At 37.8% G+C, this 18,469-nt stretch overlaps 1 protein-coding gene across 12 annotated transcripts in view; it reads right to left on the reverse strand.

Annotated features, from left to right (window-relative positions):
* The window catches only part of BBX (BBX high mobility group box domain containing), a 268,773-nt gene that overhangs the window by 76,320 nt on the left and 173,984 nt on the right, over positions 1–18,469 (reverse strand). For all 12 annotated transcript variants that reach the window (XM_057696544.1, XM_057696547.1, XM_057696549.1 and 9 more), the window contains 2 exons: positions 14,344–14,586; positions 1,343–1,538 (listed from right to left, as the gene is read on the reverse strand). In XM_057696544.1, the coding sequence (XP_057552527.1) occupies positions 1,343–1,538; positions 14,344–14,586 (439 nt within the window). The remainder of the gene's footprint in view (positions 1–1,342; positions 1,539–14,343; positions 14,587–18,469) is intronic.

The raw sequence follows: 18,469 nt of genomic DNA on the forward strand, positions 1-18,469 counted from the left end.
AAAAAAAACCTACATAGACCGATCTAGATTTAGAACTGGGAGAAAAAGTAATGGAAGATAAATGCTAATCGAAGGAATTCATTTTGAAGCCAGTCATCTATCCTTTTATTTCGTCCTGATGATAAAATGTTTTATAAAAGACTCTTGCTGACACAATCTGGAGCGTCTAGAGAGCTCACCAAGACTACTAGCAAGTAAGTTGAAGCTAAAACTGTAAAAAGTAACAGCTAAAACAAGGACAGATTTCTATTCTGATTCCTCTGGGATATGCAAAGCATTATTCTGGAAGCTCACTTCGAATTATACTACAGACACTTACATAACAATCACCTGAAGACTTTGTTCCCTCAGAATGCTGCCATTGCATTAGACTGCATTTCTTAGATTTATATGTGACATCACCACACACTTTGTTTTACCATGAATCACACACTGAACTGTTAAATCTCGCTAGGCCTACTGACTATTAAAAAATGAAGTGTCATCACAGTACTGCTCAACTTCCATTCCCAAGCTTTCCATTTTGCAAACTGTTCAGAGCTCTTATCTTGAAGAAAATTTGCTTGTAATAATGAAATAGGAACCCTATAGCTCAATACCAACTTCAATGCTTCCATCCTGCCCAATCTCCCTATTTCTTCCCAGAAAATTCCTCTCTTGATTATGGTATTATTATAGCCATGGAAAATAGAATCATTTGCAGGGTGAATATAAATACTTTATTTCGTGGTAATAAATGCTGTAGCATTCCTTACCACCCAAAGAGTATTAAGGTCTCATAACAAATGGGACCACCTGGAATGTTAAATCTGCCTGGCCCATAACAGGAATGGGGGTTGGAGAGAGGGTAGGATGGAAATTCCTTCTAAGAAACAGCTGTCGGATCCATCTCAGATTTGTGATGGAGTTGTTCATACTCTTGGCCTCGATGTTTCATATCCTCAGATGATCCACATAATTGTGGCTTTTTAGGTATCTAAGACAACTAAGGTGCTTACTGGGACAAATTAATAGCGTGCATGAGTATGTAAGATATTTTGTTATATTACAAAATTCCCTGAGTGCCTGACAATCTCCACATTGTTGTCTGCTTTTCTATAATATCAATGTCAGGAATCCACATACATTTATAATGACTCTATCACTTGGTCTATACTTCCCTTCTTTAACTATATATATACGTTCTAGGTATGTTATACTCCAAAGCTTTAAGGTATGCTACATATTTGCCATTGCTTCCTATTGGTCATAAATTTTGCTTTTCTCTATTATCTGTTAAAAATACTGCCTAAATGAATTGCCCTGTTCTTAAAGAACAGGTAAAATCAATGTCTAAACTCACCGGCCATTCCAAAGTTAAGCTGAGGCATTTCTTCAGTCTTTGCTTTCTTGGGGCTTGGTAAGTCTCTTGAAGAGTCTGATGGGAAGGCCCATAGTTTCTTTCGTGGATTGACAGTGGGTGTTGGAGACTTCACAGGCTTGTTTGTGGTAGGACACCATTTGTAGCCAGGATTTGCTTTCATAAATGCATCTTTATACTATAAATAAAGAATAGACAACATATTTTAATTAACACATAGATTGAAAAAGTTCTAACAGCCTTCACCTTAATCCCCTATTTAGACAATGAATGAAGAAAAAACAAACAACAAAACACTTTCAGTAACTTGTGTCTTTCCTTGTCATAGAATGACAATCTCAGTACAGGGCTTTAGAGATATGACATGAATTTAGCTACTAGAAAGTTCATTTGTGGGATGAGGTTTCAGAGGCAACAAAGTTTGTACCTTTTAACCCTCGTTTTTTTTTTTAAAGGATCCAAAAAGTTACCTGATCTTGGTGGAGAAAAGGAGTTATTTGTAACGTGGTGCATCAAGCAACACCTATTTCAAAGTAGGTGTTAGGTACACATTACAAAATGTGAGTTGATACTAGAGCCAGTAACTAGATTGTGCTCACTGCTTAATTTGGTAAGTATGTCAAAAATTAAATCTGGGGCTTCCTAGGTGGTGCAGTGGTTAAGAATCCGCCTGCCAATGCAGGGGACACGGGTTCGATCCCTGTTCCAGGAAGATCCCACATGCCGCGGAGCAACAAAGCCTATGCACCACAACTATTGAGCCTGCACTTTAAGAGCCCGTGTGCTGCAACTACTGAAGCCCACGCCCCCAGAGCCCATGCTCCACAACAAGAGAAGCCATGGCAACGAGGAGCCCACACACCACAACGAAGAGGAGCCCCCACTCACCGCAACTAAAGAAAGCCCGTGCACAGCAAAAAAAAAAAAAAAATTAAATCTGTGCTTTACTGTACAGACAAACCTAACAGGGTAAAGGAATCAGTTGTAGGATAAATGAACCAAGATCAAGAATGGGAGACGGGGAACAAGGTAGGGCAAACTGATGCAGAACTTTTTAGTTATTTGAAGATGCAGGGCCATACAGAAGAAAGAGTACTGGATGCAGAGTCTGACGATCTGGGTCAAAACCCACCTCTGCTATTAGCCAGCTGTGGATATTAAGCAAGTTGTACAACCTTTCGCAGCCTTGATTCCTTCATCTAAAAAGTGTATCTGACCAGATAACATCCCAGGGTTTTGCAACGAGCACATGTGATCTCAAAAGTGAATGTGCCGATGATGAACTCAGTGACAAGAACAAGGAAGCAGATACAGAGAATGGACTGGAGAACTCGAGGTATGGGAGGGGGCGGGGGGTGAAGGGGAAACTGAGAAGAAGCGAGAGAGTAGCACAGACATATATATACTACCAACTGTAAAATAGTCAGTGGGAAGTTGTTGTATAACAAAGGGAGTCCAACTCGAGGATGGAAGATGCCTTAGAGGACTGGGGCAGGGAGGGTGGGGGGGGACTCGAGGGGGGGGGCGTCAAGGAAGGGAGGGAATATGGGGATATGTGTATAAAAACAGTTGATTGAACCTGGTGTACCCCCCAAAAAAAAAAAATAATAATAATAATAAAAAAAGTGAATGTGCCGAGAGCTGTGATGTTGCAATTAATCCATCACAAACTGTATGTCTTTACGTGGAGGTTTCAGCCTTCACTGTTAATATCTTCCTTTCTCCTTTGTTTTTCTACGGTTTTCTCTCTTTCCCCCAACTCTGCCATTTATCCTCCCTTTCCTGATAATAAAATTAAACAAAAATATATTTATTGCTATCATGTTATACTGCAAACGATCTGATAAAATTCATTTTATCAGATACATCTGATAAAATGTATGTTTCATGTATTCTTCAATGATTTTATGTTATTACTGCTAGATACCTTATTTAATTAATACAATTCTTTCAATCCCATAAAGCTGCTTTTTAAAATGGTCACTCTGTGTGTAAAATTTATCTAAGCTCAAAACAGCCTTTTTATCTAACCCATTTAAAAAAAAGATTCCTTAAAAAAAAAAAAAGGTTCCTTTAATGTAAGAAAAGTATATGTAATCCAACGAACAAACTTTTTGCACCACTTCCTTTAAATCATATAAATTAAAATTGTACTGTAGATAACATAATGCAATGTTAGTAGTCAATGGTTTAGAATTACCCCCAAAGAATTACCCTTAATTCAAATTTTCTGAATAATCAATTTTTTTTAAACTAAAAGCTGTACATCTGCATACTGATACACAGGTACACAAGAAAGGAAGGTAAGCGTAAAATACAGTAAGATACAGTTCTACGTTTCTTACAAAAATAATTAAAATAGGATACAAGACCAGATCCAAACTAGAATTTGCCATCACATAACAATAAATCTGGAGGCATCAATGTAATATAAGAGGTACTCTATCCCAGCACATTCATGGGCATGGGGAGGTTTACACGTTAGGCTGAGGCAGAAAAATTGCACTGCCTGCTGTCTAGGGGTGGAAAGTGACAGATGACAGGGTGAGATGAAGACGAAAGTTAGCAGGCACATGCACCATTATTCTGTCCCAGCAAAAGGCACACGAGCTGGGTCTGTCGGATGAATAGTCATTTAGACAAAGGTCACCACTCTATAAAGTAACAAAAGAGTATCAAAGAAATTAACATATCTGTCATAAGAAATTTTTTTACAAAGTTTTTGGTACTTTTGGTGGTTTTTTAAGAAAAAGGACCCAACTGTAAAAGATGCTAGATGGATGGATGTCACTAGCCTTCAGATTTCTTCTGTTTCTTAGATGTTCCCTTCCTCCCCTCCAGCGTTGCTGATCTGCCAGGTAAGTTCTCTCCCAGTAAATAAGACATCCTTTTCTAAGAATCACTCAGCAATTTGCTTTGATGAAAATCAACAATGTGTAATGAAAAGGATAATACTGTCATTCTTATGAATGAAATGTTACCAGCATCAACTATTTTTAGAAGCACTGATGGTATTAATAAAGGGTAGCTTAAACTAACCTATGATGTGGAGCTGTGCTGAAGACAACATAAAGCAGTGACATCACTGACCATAAACATCGCTTTCTCTTGCACTTATTCTGCCCACCTACTCACCTCCATCTCAATTCTTTGTGAAGATCGACTAGATAACAGACACTGGTTAGACACTGGGGGTGAAAAGGGCACAAATTAGAGTCTCTGCCTTCAAATTATTTACAATCCACAATTAGCCATTCAAATGGATTACTTCTTTTTATACACGGTCCACAAACCTTCCCCTGTCTCAGGCATGAAAGATGATTTTGCAGAGGGTCTGTAAAAGGGGAAGCTACCTATGTGTTGAAGAACAAAGGGCAAGAGAAAGGCCTGGAGTATGTGGGGGTTTTATGGAAACTGGCAACTGAGAATTCACTATGAGGGTCAATACTCTGTAAATGTATCACAATATTAATCTTGCATATTCTTAAACTTGATGTAAAACAACACTCATCAGCTCAATCAAGTATATATCTGAGCAAAAGGGTTCAGAATGTAGGAGATGAAGAAAAGAATAACACACAGCCCTCGTCCTTAAGGAGTTTAAAGCTTAGATGGAGGTGCCATAAACTCATGAAAAGACATACAGGTCAACACAAGCAGTGTATGAACACCAAGTGAGGGTGGAGGAGGAAGAGCCTCAGGGTGTGAGGATGTCTGTCCTTGGAACTGGGCACATCATCAATCACTTGCTCTGATTCAGCTATAAGAGACAACAGAAAGGCTTAATCATTTGTTGTGATGAGGTTATTAGGAAAGGGATTACAGAGAAAGCTGAGTAAGGGAGAAATGAGAAACGACTATATATAGTCTGAAGCAAATAGCTGAGTGAAACTATTAGCAAGCTGGTCAACCACGGGGCTAAAAATTCATCAGCACAGGATTGAAAGAACCAAAGACAGGCCCACCCATCCAGATCCCCAAGGCGGGGCTTTCATGCTGGGGGTGGGAGGGGAAGCTCACTTATCCTCCAATAAAATCAGTCACAGGCTACTGGTCCTATCTCCTAGGTAACTAACCTCTTGCTAAAATACTGCTTTTCAAGAATCTCCCATTAAAATAAAAATTTCCCTACTAAATTCCTTTTTTTTTTTTTTTTTGCAAATTTCTAACTGATTAGATAGCCTAAATGTATCTATTTTATAGGCACAGTTCCTGACTTACACAAGGTGCTCAGTAAATGCCGGCTCCCTTCTCTCCAACCTCAACCACAACCACATTTCATTAGCAATGATAATACATCACTGTTATTCAGTAATGGTATTAAATATACACCCTATGTCACAGTATTTTGTCTACTTCATATATGACAATGGCATTATTATATACCAAAAGACAATACTCTATTGTGTTAATCTTTAAAAAAACTGGGTCTCAACATTAAATACTTTTGCAGATCATTTATAAGAATGGGAAATCTGGTCTTAAAAAGCACCTTAAGGACAGATGTACTTACTAACTGTCCTCTAATTGTTTGGGGTTTTTTTTTGGGGGGGGTGGGTATTAAAAAGTCCAGTAGTATTTCTAGCTATTATTACAGTCTAGATCTTCTCAACAGAGTGAAAGACGATAACCCTGGTAAGGTCCAGTAATATGGGACCCTGGGAATTTCTACACAAATAAAGAGAGTTGATTCTGGTATAAATATGTGAAATATCACCGTGATTAAAAAAATCTACTAGAATTATTAAGGAGAGATTACACAGGAATTATCCAGTTTTCAAAAAAAGAGATATAACACACTTTTAAATTCTATAACTTCGCTGGGAGCTAAGAGAATCCCTAGCATAATAAAGTTTGAGACAGCTAATGAATTTTGAGACAGCTGTATCTCTTCACATTGGCAGGCAGAAATCACATTATACAGAGTGGAAGAGGAGAGGAAGATAGTTGAGAAGTGGCACTAATTTGTACTTCCTTAGTTCTAGGAACTTTCCCTCACAAAACTTTAAAACTTATCACTTAGATCTGAATTATTCTTACTAGATATTTTAATAAGAAAATTAATTAGACTTTTATATGGCAGAACACTGAATTAAGTTTATGGTTCTGACAGAACAGAAATATTCTAAATTATACATTAACTTACAAAACTTTCACGACAAGCCACTCGAGTAAAATCTATACACTTCAAAAAGTGACTTGAATAAGTGACCAGGGAATTGTTTGGGTCTCTTGCAGGAAAGTCATAAAGGAAAAACTAAGTCAGCTACAGATACTGTTGCCTACGTTGCCTATAAGAATTACTGTAGCAACAGCAGTGTATTTTCACACATAAAATTTTTTAAAGGACAATTTTAGTCCCTAATTTGGGTAAGGAAGAGAAAGTCAGTTTAATCAGTTAGCACTAATTTAAAAAATAAAAATTTCAAAATTTCTTTCAAAATGTAATTTTGGTACTTTAAAAAATGTAGATACAGATCTGGATAAGCAAACATTACATTTCTGAAAATGTATTAATAAGATAATTCATATTAACTAATTTGAATTGTAGAATGTTTAAGTTCTCTCTAAAAGATGTGTTCGTTTGGGTATTGTAATTTCCTTAAACACTTTAAACCTTTTCTTTAAAAAATAGTTTATGGAATGAATTTGCAATTTCTCAAAATAGCGCAAGAGTTAATTTTTATCTATATCCCTTTGATCGACAACAAATTCCAAAGTAATCAAGATTTACTATAGTAACATCTTACAGGATATTGGAGTAGTAGGTTCCTCAATGAATTAAAATATTAACATCTGAAACCAATACCAAAAATTAGTTTTAAGAGATTCAGTTTAAATTCTCGGGATTTCCCTGGTGGCACAATGGTAAGAATCTGCCTGCCACACTATTTACAACAGCCAGGACATGGAAGCAACCTAAATGTCCATCAACAGATGAATGGATAAAGAAGATGTGGTGCATATATACAATGGAACACTACTCAGCTGTAAAAAGGAACGAAATTGGGACATTTGTAGAGTCATGGATGGACCTAGAGACTGTCATACAGAGTGAAGTGAGTCAGAAAGAGAAAAACAAATATTGTATATTAACACATATATGTGGAATCTAGAAAAATGGTACAAATCAACAGGTTTGCAAGGCAGAAATAGAGACACAGATGTAGAGAACAAACACATGGACACCAAGTGGGGAAAGCGGGGCGGGGGGGGGGGTGAGGGGTGGCATGAATTGGAAGATTGGGATTGCCATACATAACTAATGAGAAGAAAAATACCAAATTGTACGCTTTAAATATATGCAGTTTACTGTATGTCAATTGTATCTCAATAAAAGTTCTTAAAGAAAAAAAAAAAAAAAAGAATCCACCCACCAGTGTAGTGGACACAGGTTCAATCCCTGGGTTGGGAAGATCTCACATGCCGTGGAGCAACTAAGCCCGTGCACCACAACTACTGAGCCTGCAGTCTAGAGCCTGCGAGTCACAACTACTGAAGCCCTTGTGCCACAACTACTGAAGCCTGCATGCCTAGAGGCTGTGCTCTGCAACAAGAATCACCTCAATGAGAAGCCCAAGTACCACAACAAAGAGTAGCCCCAGCTACTGGCAACTAGAGGAAGCCCTCACACAGCAACAAAGACCCAAAGCAGCCAAAAATAAATAAATAAATTAATTAATTAATTCTCAATATACCACTCACTATGACGTCTATTTCTTATCACTAGCTGTGGGGTCTTTATAAAGTCCTTATAATTTGATTTGACTTGAATATTTAAATGCTAGTGTTTACTAACAATTAGCAAATGGACTGATATTTCTGAAATCAAGTAGTTAGCTCACTTAATAGAACATCTATTTTGTTAGGGATTATTAATCACATTAATAGTATCTGCCAAGTTGGGCAAATGATACATTTAGTTCTGTTAATTCTTGTGTTTCAAAGACTAATTTTGTATTTCATTAGCACTTCAGTGTGTTAACAGGTCCTAATAAAAATAGTAAAAAATTACTAGGTAAAGTAGTATTAAATATAAACATAAGCTTGCTTATCAGGAACAACTAACGTTTGTGTAGCATTTTAAACTTCAGAGCATGCCTGTGCACACAATGCCTTATTTGCAGCTTATCTCACCCTGTGAGGGCAGGCAGCTTTACTGCCAGTTTACAGACGTGCAAACTCAGACAGGTCTGAGAGGGGAGAAGGCCACGTATGAGAACCCAAGCTCTACCACTACTAATTTGCTGCCTTAGACAAGTCACTTAACTCCTCTGGGCCATAGTGTCCTTATCCTTAGCTTTCGGAAAATACTATCTACCTCATGGGATTATTCTTTGGATTCAATGAGTCAAATGTTCATAATGGAACCCTGGGCAGAATAAAGCAATATTCAAAAATTGATTATTATTTCAAAAACAAACACAAATATTTTTTATAGTAAGAAAGTCCTGACATCTGGAACGCAGGCATGGGAAAGGTCTCAGAAACAAGAAATACTGGGAAACACGAAGCCCAAATCTTTGGTTTTACTGCCCACCTCTCCCCCAAAATGGCGGGGCCCTAATGAAGTCATACTCAGAAAACCCCACCCAGAGTCATCATTTCATCAGAGGCAGACAAAAGTGGCCGAAAGAGGAAAGAAATGTCAATCAACAGCTGAGGGGGACCCAAAAAAGAGACTCCGGAAACGCAAAGAGGAAATTCAAAGAAAGAACAAAAGCGTTAGGAATCATTTAACATACAGATAAAAATGAGGCTATACCTCAATTGTTAACAAAGGTACAAATTATAAAATAATGCTTATTTGGAAATAATGGGTTGAAAGTTTGAAAAAAATCAACAGGTGTTGTGAATACTTTAAGTAAGGAAGTATTTAAACAAAATATTATATAAAATTTCCAGGATAAATATATAAAATAAAAAGTGTTTAAACCAACAGCAGGGACTTCCTAAGTGGCGCAGTGGTTAAGAATCCACCTGCCAATGCAGGGGACACAGGTTTGATCCCTGGTCCAAGAAGATCCCACATGCCTCGGAGCAACTAAGCCTGTGTGCCACAACTATTAAGCCTGCGCTCTAGAGCCTGTGAGACACAACTATTGAGCCTGTGTGCCGCAACTACTGAAGCCCATGTGCCTAGAGCCTGTGCTCCACAATAAGAGAAGCCACCACAATGAGGAGCCCACACACCCCGGCTCACCGGAACAAGAGAAACCCTGTGTGCAGAAACAGAAACCCTGTGTGCAGAAACAAAAACCCAAAGCAGCCAATAAATAAATAAATTTATTAAAAAAAAGAAAGAAAGAAACAGCAAAGTTTTATCTACCTAGAAATCACTTATGTGTAACACCTGTTTCTCAAGAATGTGGGGATAAATAAGGTGCTGCTCTAGCTCAGTAGTATGCAGGATGCCACAGCACACTTGTAAAAATACAAATTCTATTCAGCATGACATGTGACAGTTAACAAAAACTGTCCAGAGTAATAAGACATGAGAAAATGACAGTAAATCTTCTTTGGAGAAGAATCCATTTCTGATGAAACCAAAGCAAGGGAATGAATAGGTTAATTTTATCTTGAAGTAATGTGGATGAAGAACTGATCACTAAAGACCCAATGGAGATTTGTGGTGATAATCTTTCCTAGACCACTGATGACAACAGATACCGACATTTACAAAAGGCTATTACAGTTTCCCTTCAAGCTGTATTTTATTGCATTTAATTCCATAGCTCTTATTGACATACAACTGAACTTCCTATTTTTTCAGGCCAGTCTCTCAAGATTTTTGCCTTTATATCATCATTTCCTGTTACTCTCCCACAAAAAGCCCAGGCTCGGGGTAAAACTTTCTTGTTCTTGAAATTGTTCTTACTTTTCCACATCTGCTCTTATCCTTGCCTTTCTTCTGAATCCTGTAACAAAGCCCACTCCAAATTCTATCAACTTCATAAAGCTTTTTCTGAAATACCTAAAATACCCCCAACCCCAGCACAAGCAGACTCTTCCCATAAGACCCATGACATGTTGTTGTCACCGTTTTTCACTTATTCAAATCTCTAGTCTCTCAGCTTTCTAAAGTGAGCAGCATATACACTAAAAGGATGCTAGAGTCAAATAGGCAAGGGTATCTCGGGCTCCACCGAAGTATAGGTGGTCAAGACACTAACTCCACAGAACTTTAGATCCCTGCTCTGAAGAATGGGAAAAATCAGAACTGAATGCATGTTCATGCTTATGGAAAACATCCAGTCAGGAGCAAACCAATTAATCAATAAATGCATGCATTCTGCCTCATGCCTTGGATCCTACAAAAACCAAAGCAGGGAGTTTTATAAAGGTCATTCAAAACTGCCTTAACCTTCCAGATCCTCCCCTCTTCTTTGCACTGACTCGGCTCTACCTGAGGGACAACATACATGATCCTCTATATTGACTGTCCATTAATTACTCATAATTATGACTATTAGTTTAAGTGACAAGTGGAAGTTTCCAGCAACATCCCAGTCAAAAATGCAGACTTATAACTGTGTATTTGTAAGAGAAGATGTTAAAAGGAAAAATAGTGTTGTTTCTGAGTCTCCTCACAGGCAGTTGCAGAAGCTAGAGCCTGTGACTATCCACAACACTGCACCATCATGCACATTGCTGAATTTAAGAAAGGGAGGTTATATCCTTAGGACAATATTTTTAAAATTACTTATAACCAATTATTGCTCTAATAAGATTCATCAGAGAATATGAAACCCTCCTTCAACCATTTTTTTCAACAATGTGAATCAGTACTGGGAAATAATTCAAGAAACTGAAAACAAATCCCCAAATGGGTACTTCTTCTCACCAGATGCACTATTAGAAAACAATCAGAAAGCAAGGGAAGAGTCAGAGAAAGTTTTAACAGGTAAAAAAAATGATCTCTTCAAAGTTGTATTCATTGTTATTCACTTTAAGAATATGTTATTTTAAAAACAAGAAGATTTGAAAGGGGGGCTTCCTAGGTGGCACAGTGGTCAAGGATCCGCCTGCCAATGCAGGGGACATGGGTTCCATTCCTGCTCCAGGAAGATCCCACATGCCGTGGAGCAACTAAGCCCGTGCGCCACAACTACTGAGCCCGTGTGCTGCAACTACTGAAGCCCACATGCCTAGAGCCCATGCTCCGCAACAAGAGAAGCCATGGCAATGAGGAGCCACATACCACAACAAAGAGTAGCCCCCACTTACCACAACTAAAAAGAAAGCCTGCGCACAGCAAAAAAGACCCAACACAGCCAATAAAATAGATAAATAGATAAATAAATAAATAAATTTATTAAAAAATTAAATAAATAAAAACAAGAAGAGAAAGGAAAAAGCTATTTCTCACTCAGTTGGTAATAACAGAATAGATACTGGTGAATACCATGTAAGCGTTTACGCCCACCCGCAAACTATGCTCAAAGACTATGTCTTGTTCCTAATAGAGAACACATTTTCAATTTGGGGTTTAAAATTAAAAGGTTACACATATAAAAAGTAGTTTTAAAAATGACTGCCTGGAGAGAGGGGACCTTGAGGAACTGAGACCATATATGTATCACTAACAATAACAAGACCCAGTACACTGAAGCCACCCCAATAAGTTTTTGCTGATTAAAACAACATCTCAATTAAGGCTGCAATATTAACACAAAAAGCACCAGCACAGTTACCTGTACTTTAACGTAATTTCGTAAACCATGTGGCAAATAAGTTGAAACAAGTATCACTTTTAACTAGAAACCAACTGTATAAGGATTTTGAAAGTAGCTGAACCTTCCACATTTGGTACTAGAAGTGAGACAACACTTCATCAGAGCAACTAAAAACAAGGCAAGTTGTGAGGTGGAGGATCCAGTTATGATCTCCACCTGACATAGTTTACAGCGGGGGGCACCTTATCAGATTTAGATTTCATTACTAGCCACTATGGCAAATACTGTGAAGCTAATTAAGTAATTAGTAAAGGAATTCCTGTATGAAAATAATACTTCCTCCTCTTAAAAGTGGCCACCTACTGGGTTTGTAAATTAGCAGTATTTAAGAAAAAGCAAACAATATACTTAGGATAGGCTGCATGTTATCCAAAAACAGTAATCCAAAAACAAACGCAAGAGTTTAATTATAGGAAGCTTATGCCGTTCCCTATGAGGTTTCAGATAATTGTTTGTTTTATCATATAAGCATGACTATGAAAGGATCTAAAGCTATTTACTGGGAAAATTTTACTGTTAATTCCTGTTAGGCTAGTGAAAATCACCTGCAACATTTAAAATCACATAGGTTACTGGAATTGATTTTAAATTTTCTAGATGCTTTACATAGTTAACATTCTGTCTTTAACCATATAGTTAATTCCTGAAGACTTTGTGATTGTTAGCTACATAGCAATTACGCTAATCATTTACTCTGGATTCAAATTTCCCTGGACATTGCATAAGAAATTTTTATGTTCCATGTTAGCTTGTTAAACAACTCAATAAAACCACAGCAATTGAAAGAAGTATTTTTCTACATACGTGAGATGTCTAATGATGTCTCACTCAAAACTATATATTTGTTCCCTGCTGGTTCATCTTTCCACAGAACTTAACCAAATGTTTGGGTGGCTGGGGCTTTCATGAAGATTATTTGCATGTTACAACACTGAAGAAATAGTTAGAATTATTCCTTTCAAGTTTAACCACAATGATATTGCTTTGCTTTCCCCTTACTTGCTAAATCCATTACACAATACATTTCAAATGTACAATGAACTCACATTAATTTAAGATTATTTTATAAACAGACCAGTATACAATTTTTGAAGAAATTTAGTCACATTTTGGCCCACCTCTCTGAATAGCCTTCCTTCATAGAAATACTTCTCACTAACTACTGCCTACAGTGTTAACATGCATGCACAGGTCACAGTACATCCTGTTCCACTGCCATTCATTCATTCACTGGTTTTAAATATTCATGCTGCACTACCTACAGAAACAAGTCAAAGTATCTCTCTTGATAATTGCCTTTATTACAAAATCAAAAAATACTACCACTGGAAGGGATACAAATTTTGCTCCAACTTCCCTATTCTCATAACGTATTTTTTTAAAAAGGAAAGAAAAATAAAAAAATTTTAAAAAAGCTGAGAGGGACTTCCTAGGTGGTGCAGTGGTTGGGAATCCACCTGCCAATGCAGGAGACACGGGTTCGAGCCCTGCTCCAGGAGGATCCCACATGCCACGGAGCAACCGGGCCCATGCGCCACAACTATTGAGCCTGTGCTCTAGAGCCCGTGAGCCACAACTATTGGGCCCATGTGCCACGACTACTGAAGCCCACACACCTAGAGCCCGTGCTCCACGGCAAGAGAAGCCACTACAACGAGGAGCCTTGCGCAACACAATGAAGAGTAGCCCCCACTTGCAGCAACTAGAGAAAGCCTGTGTGCAGCAACGAAGACCCAATGCAGCCAATAAATTAATTAATTAACAAATTTAAAAAATTTAAAAAAAAAGTTCTGTCGCCTTCTCTTAAAAAAAAAAAAAAGCTGAGACCCAGAGATTGACTTAGATATGGTTACAAAGCTATTAGCATCAGAACTAGATCAAGATTGTCATCTTTACCACGGCCATTCTCTGACAGTAGAAGCTGGGTTCCTAGAAAAACTAAAAACAAAAACCACTCATAATAAATACATCACCATTCATAAAAATCAATTCCCCATATCAATCAGTGGAATATATACATTGAGAAAAAACTTCTTCACACTAGGTTGCTTTTGGCATCTCACCAGTATCTGCAAAGTGGACCTGGAATTCCGGAACAGGAACAAAACTCTTATGTCTTCACTTAACACTTGATTCAGAATCCACCTTCGTGCTGCTAGACCTTTAGCATGGACTCCATATTTACTGACTGGGGGCTACAGGATGGGCTGCTCACAGTCACCATAAAACCTTGCCACTGGAACCTACCTCCTTGGCCATGTCTGTGTATTTCTGCTTTTCCTTTGGATCCAGAACAGCCCACCAATCAGCTAGTATTTTTGTAGCACCTCGGTTATCAAGCCTGGGGTGTTCCTGACGTACAAGGGAACGATGACGTTTGCAAAATAAGAGAAATGCATTCATTGGTCTCCGGGCTCGCTGTTCTGGTGATTCATCATCTTCAGTTTCACCAACATCTTGCTCTATGCCATCGGCCCCAAGAAGTTGAACCTATTACCAACAAAACAAAAACCAAATGTTTAACACATTCTGTATAACTTTAACAATTTAGTCTTGGTTTTCAAATTGTATTTTTCCTTAGCTCCATATAAACAACTTAAAAACTGAAAGAAAAAGATTTTTAAAAATCATCAACCACTGCTTATGGTTGGTAACCAACTTATGATGTTTTCTTTTGCTTAGTTTCTATAGCAACCTGTGCATGTCTCTATTAAAGCATATATTACATTGTTGTCATAATTGCTTACATTTTTTTCTCTCACTAACAGTGAGCTCTTTGAGGACAAAAGCCCTCTTATTTCCCTATACACAGTGCCTAGCTTAATGTCTGGTATAACATTAATACTTAACTAACTACTGAATGAAAGATTAAACCCATTCTGTGGTATATGGGTCTCAAGATTAACAACAATATTCACATAAGATACATGAATATTAGTCTTTCTCCTTTTTGCAAAGTACTTTTGTACAATAATATGAAAATGTTTAACATGAAAGTAGATAATGAAAATCTAATACTGACTACTTAATGTTTTTGTGCACATCACAAGTGGAATTACACAGTAATTTTCAAGCTTGTAGATATCACACTTTCTTGATCACTGAAATTCAATGGTGATAGGGCTTAAACTTTCAAAATCGGTTTTGAATCCTTCCTTTTCCTAAGCATTTCATTCAATTCAAGGACTTCTGCAAAGCTCTGATCCTGTCTTTCTGTGTAATTCTCATGGCCTCTGTCCTAATACCACTCTCTCCTATGGCCTTGTCTTCCTGCTTTTAAACTCTTACAATACTTCCTGCACATGGCTGTAGGTTAAATTTCTTAAAGTACATCTCTGATCACAGAATCTCAGAATATAATAGGATTGTTAAGTATCTTCCTAGACTAAAATATGATTCCATGATATTTCTTAGAAACAGTGCAACCAAGAACAGAAGTTCAGAATGCTCACTAGAACCATTTCTTTACTTGCTGTTTCATAGTTAAAATCAAGAAGGATCAAGGTAGATGTTAGATTATTATACAGTAGGGCAGTAGTTCTTAAACAGGAGTGGGCATTGGAATCCCTGGAGGTCTTGTTAAAACACAGATTGGTTAAGTCCCATTCCCAGAGCTTCTGACTCTGTAGGTCTGGAATGGGCCTTGAGAACATGATTTCTAACAAGTTGCCAGGTTATGCTGATGCTGCTGGTCTGAGGATCACACTTTGAGAACCACTACTATGAGGCAGCCAGGTTCTCTTATATCACGTTTATTGGGCAACTGTTACAGACACTCTAGGATTAAGTCACTAGCTTCATCCAATCAGATGTTTTTAAAAAGTCTTTTAAGTTTAAATTAAGTATTACACATGCATTTAGTTAACCATCAATTATCTTCAAACACAAATCGTACAGAACAATCTTGAAGTCATGGCTACCTGATTTGGAAATACAGCAGGGATTATTACTGAGGGTAAAGGCTATAGATTTATCTTCCTCGTTATGTGTACAATCATTAACAATGATTTGAGTTTTCAAGGAATATTTATTCAGCATTCTAAAACTGACTAAGAAGTTACGGAAAAATCAAGCATAAAAAAATGTATTATGTACGTTAAGGAAGTAATTATATTTTCCCTTTAGAAAAGAATAACTTTTGATTCAGTTACTAAATTATAAAACTCAAGCCAAGAGCTGGAAAAAGAGATAAATAAGACAAGATCCTGACCCAAGGAGCTCACTGTTTTGGGAAAGGAGAAAGATGGATAAGCAAATAAATTAAAAAGCAGGATGATGACTGCAGCAAGGAACCAGTATGATAATGAAGCACTAGTGGATGGGTTGGAGCACAGGGAAGTCTCCCTAGAAAAGGTGTTGTCTGGGCTAAATTTTCCAAGATGAATCAGTGTGTGTAGGGTAGTCAATGGGGAACCATGGGGAACTAACAGAGATTAAGGCTCAGTGGTTTATTCAGACACTTATATGCAGTTCAATAGCACTGGTATATAAAAAATTAGAACAGGGATCTAAGGTTGTAGAAGAAGGTATGGACCACTTCATGAAGAATGTGTTCTGTCATGTTAAAAAATAAAAACTGCATTTAACCCTGTAAATGAGTGGTTTCAGACTGTATGGATCAATAAAAACCCATGGGAGTGGACCAGCATAGAATGTCTACTTTTTGTTTTGCCACGTATGAATGTAAAAAATAATTTTAAACTATCTAATACTATAATTATTTCATTAAATTAACTAACCAAGAAGTAAGTAAACAAATAAATGCATCAAATATAAACTAAATAAAATGAAAAAGTATCTGGACCTTCTTTTCTTTCACCAGAGGCCAAGAAACACCCTACAACAAATCAACACCGGCACCAGACCAGGATATAGAAACCACAGCTGGATGCAATGGAGGGCCATGTGTGGTTTTAAGCAGGGGAGAGACATTGTTAGATCTGTATTTTAAGATAACTCCTGTCATCAGTGTAGAGCATGAATTGCAGTAGCAAAACTAGAGACAAACAAAACTAGAGGGAAGAGTTAAAAGTTTATTCCAGCTGCCCATGCGAGAATGGGGACAGGGCTGAATCAAGGCAGTAATCATGAGAATGGAGAACTGGGAACAGAAACAATATTCACTAATGAGGTAGAACCAAGAGTGACTGATGTCTAACTGGATGTAAAGGTTGAAAAAGGAAGAGTGTTTCCAACTTTGGCAGCAAGATTCCTTCATACACAAAAGAGAACACTTTTTCTCAAATGAGAGAAGTTAGATCTGGTGGGGAGCAGAAAGATCAGTGCTGAGTAGGCAGAATGTGAAGTGGCAGAGAAGTCTCAGTGGGATAATGAACGGATGTACCAATATAAAGAGGTAAGACCAAGGGTGTGGGTGAGATCACTGAATGTGGACGGAAAAGAGAAGAGGATTCAATGATGTCATTCTTTCATTTAATATCTCTTTACTGGGCACCTGATATGGAGCAGGCACTGCTCTAGGTGATGCAGATAGAGCAGTGAGCACACAGATTCCCCATCCTCATGAATCTGAAGAGGAGCACAACCAGCTTTCCCCTCCGGCAGGATCTCTCTGGCTGCTTTGTTGAGAACAGACTGTAAAAGGGCAAGAGCAGAGGCAGAGAGAGGCAGAATACAATAATTGGCACTAGCACTGACGGTGACTTGGATCAAGGTAGTATTGGTGACATTGCTAAGAAGGGGTCAACTTGAGAACTATTTTGAAGGTATAGCTGAGAACTTACTGATGGATGAATAGATGTGAGACTTGAGCAGAAGAAAAAAGTCAAGGTTTTAGGTCTGACTAATTTGACAGTTGTAGTTGCCATTCACTGAGAAAGGAAAGATGTAGGAGGATGGGGTTTGGAGGAGAAACGTGAAAGCTTCACTTCGAACACATTCAAACCGAGATTCTGATTTGATATCTAAGTGGATATGTCAAGTAAATAGTCAGAAATAGAAGTCCAGAGTAGGAGAAAGGTCCAGGGTGGAGACAGGAATTAAGATAAGAGGCCCAGAAAACATCAACATCTGAGGGTAGAATAATGGAGGGACATCAACTGGAAGAAACTATTTAGGAAGGTATAGTTGGGAAGGTAGGAATAGAAATAAGAGTGAGTGCTGTCATGGAAGTGACAGCTTCAAGGACCAAGTGATCAACAGGTGCAAATGTGTCAGAAATCAAATTAAGCACAAGCATAAACTTGGCAATTTCTTCAAATAGGAAGAATACTGCCACCTCTCTGAAAAAGGAAAGGAAAAGATGGGTAAGGAGTGAGATAAGAGTAAGATGAGTGGATAAAGCTGAAGCAGTCATTTCTGGTGGCCTCTATTTTCTCTGCGAAAGAGAAGAAAAGTTTAACAGTGAGGAGAC

The sequence above is a fragment of the Hippopotamus amphibius genome, chromosome 10 (assembly GCF_030028045.1).
Source record: "Hippopotamus amphibius kiboko isolate mHipAmp2 chromosome 10, mHipAmp2.hap2, whole genome shotgun sequence".
NCBI lineage: Eukaryota > Metazoa > Chordata > Mammalia > Artiodactyla > Hippopotamidae > Hippopotamus > Hippopotamus amphibius.